This window comes from Elephantulus edwardii, unplaced genomic scaffold (genome assembly GCF_000299155.1).
Source record: "Elephantulus edwardii isolate Elephantulus edwardi_28Jun2011 unplaced genomic scaffold, EleEdw1.0 scaffold00001, whole genome shotgun sequence".
NCBI classification, from domain to species: domain Eukaryota; kingdom Metazoa; phylum Chordata; class Mammalia; order Macroscelidea; family Macroscelididae; genus Elephantulus; species Elephantulus edwardii.
The window spans coordinates 37,840,732-37,842,341 of record NW_006399751.1 but is presented as its reverse complement, the minus strand read 5'-3'; the positions used below and the strand labels follow the sequence as shown (position 1 = coordinate 37,842,341).

At 35.2% G+C, this 1,610-nt stretch overlaps 1 protein-coding gene across 1 annotated transcript in view; it reads left to right on the top strand.

Moving 5' to 3' along the window:
* The window catches only part of PLEKHA3 (pleckstrin homology domain containing, family A (phosphoinositide binding specific) member 3), a 30,953-nt gene that overhangs the window by 24,839 nt on the left and 4,504 nt on the right, over window positions 1–1,610 (top strand). Inside the window, exon 7 of the mRNA XM_006878787.1 lies at window positions 519–634. Coding sequence (XP_006878849.1) covers window positions 519–634 — 116 coding nt within the window. The remainder of the gene's footprint in view (window positions 1–518; window positions 635–1,610) is intronic.

Sequence of the window (1,610 nt, the reverse complement as noted above, 5' to 3'; positions counted from 1 at the left end):
TTAGGGCTGTTGTACATAGGGTCGCTATGAGTCGCAAGCGACTCGACGGCACACAACAACAACAACAACATCATGAGCCTGCGTATAGAATGCTCCCACCTACTTGTCCTCAATGTGCTGTTTTTGCTGACTTAGGAGTCCATACTATGTGCTGTGCGTATGATGATATAACTCTTAGTTTTTAAACATTTATAAACCATTCATTTCTGATGATGTCTGTATAGCTGCATCCGCCCCCTGTAGATAAAGTGCTGCTGCTTCTTCATACTATTTTCCTTCCGGTTCTACACAGAAACTGTCTTTTTCAGGTTACCCCCTGGGCTCTGGCTGGGTTGACTGACTTCTGGTTTGACCTCTTAAAGAGTAAAATAGCTCTTAGTAGTTGCCAAAAGTAGTTTTTAATTGTACATCTTTCATTTAAAGAGATGTCCCTTAAAACTCCAGTTAAGTTGGGGAAATTGTAATTGTGTTTACAGTTTAATGCTGACTCAACTTAATGCTTTTCATTTAATTTGCAGGAGTAGCCACTCCATAAAAGAACCAGTATCTGCACTTCACCGGCTTACCCAGAGACGCCGAAGAACCTACTCAGATACAGACTCTTGTAATGATATCCCCCCTGAAGACTCAGAAAGTAAGTTGGATGGGCTCTCCCTCTTTCTTTGGTCTTTTCAGCAAAATTGCTGGGCACTGTGGTTGCTAGACATGAAGGAGTACTGATAGTTAACTATCTGCCCTTGGATGAATTCCTTAATTCAGAGCCAAGCACACAGTTACCAAAAGCTCATATGTCCTCTTACAAACAGCTTTGCATTAACAGAAAAGTGCTGTGTATCTCTTTATAAAACAGAATATCTAAATCTCCTACAGGTACATTTACAATAAAAAACATTGTAGACAGAAGAAAAATTGTAGAACAAAGTATGAATTATACATTGAATGTCAGGAAGAAATAAAGACCAATTTTCTAAGATCAAAGGAAAAAGTCAACATTACCACTCTCTTTAAAGCACTTTAAATGACTTATGAGAATAACTTTATATGGAGGCAGTGGTGAAGTACTATACCAGCATTTGTTTTTCTCTTTTTATTTAAAAAGTAACTGAACTATGTGATTTATGTTAAAATTTTACTCTTCTCCTTATAGAAAAATCTTTGAAAGTATGCCGGAATATCTAGCTTTCCAGAAAACACAAGTATGACCTTACCATTACATTTCTATTTATAGACTTTTGCTGTTCAAAGTCTTTAATGATATTGCCCATGAAGCATGTGGGATAGAAATGACAAAGAGTTCTCAATTAAGGAACAGGTTGTGTTTCAAGAGTTCATTTTTAAGTCAGTTGTTTGGAACACAGATTTTATTTCCCTTAAGAAAATAACACAATAACAATGGTTAGATTCTTTAGATAGCTCTTGAAGAGCCCAGTTAATTCATACTATAGCTGAAATGGGGCAAAGCAAAGATGTTACATTTTTAGTATTTGAATATTTTTAATACACTGATTATTATTGTTATGTGCTGTTGAGTTGGAAAGTGTTTTTTAAAAATTTTATTTTATTAATTTTAATGAACATTTACAGAGATTTTGGATTTCCATTCATTCATT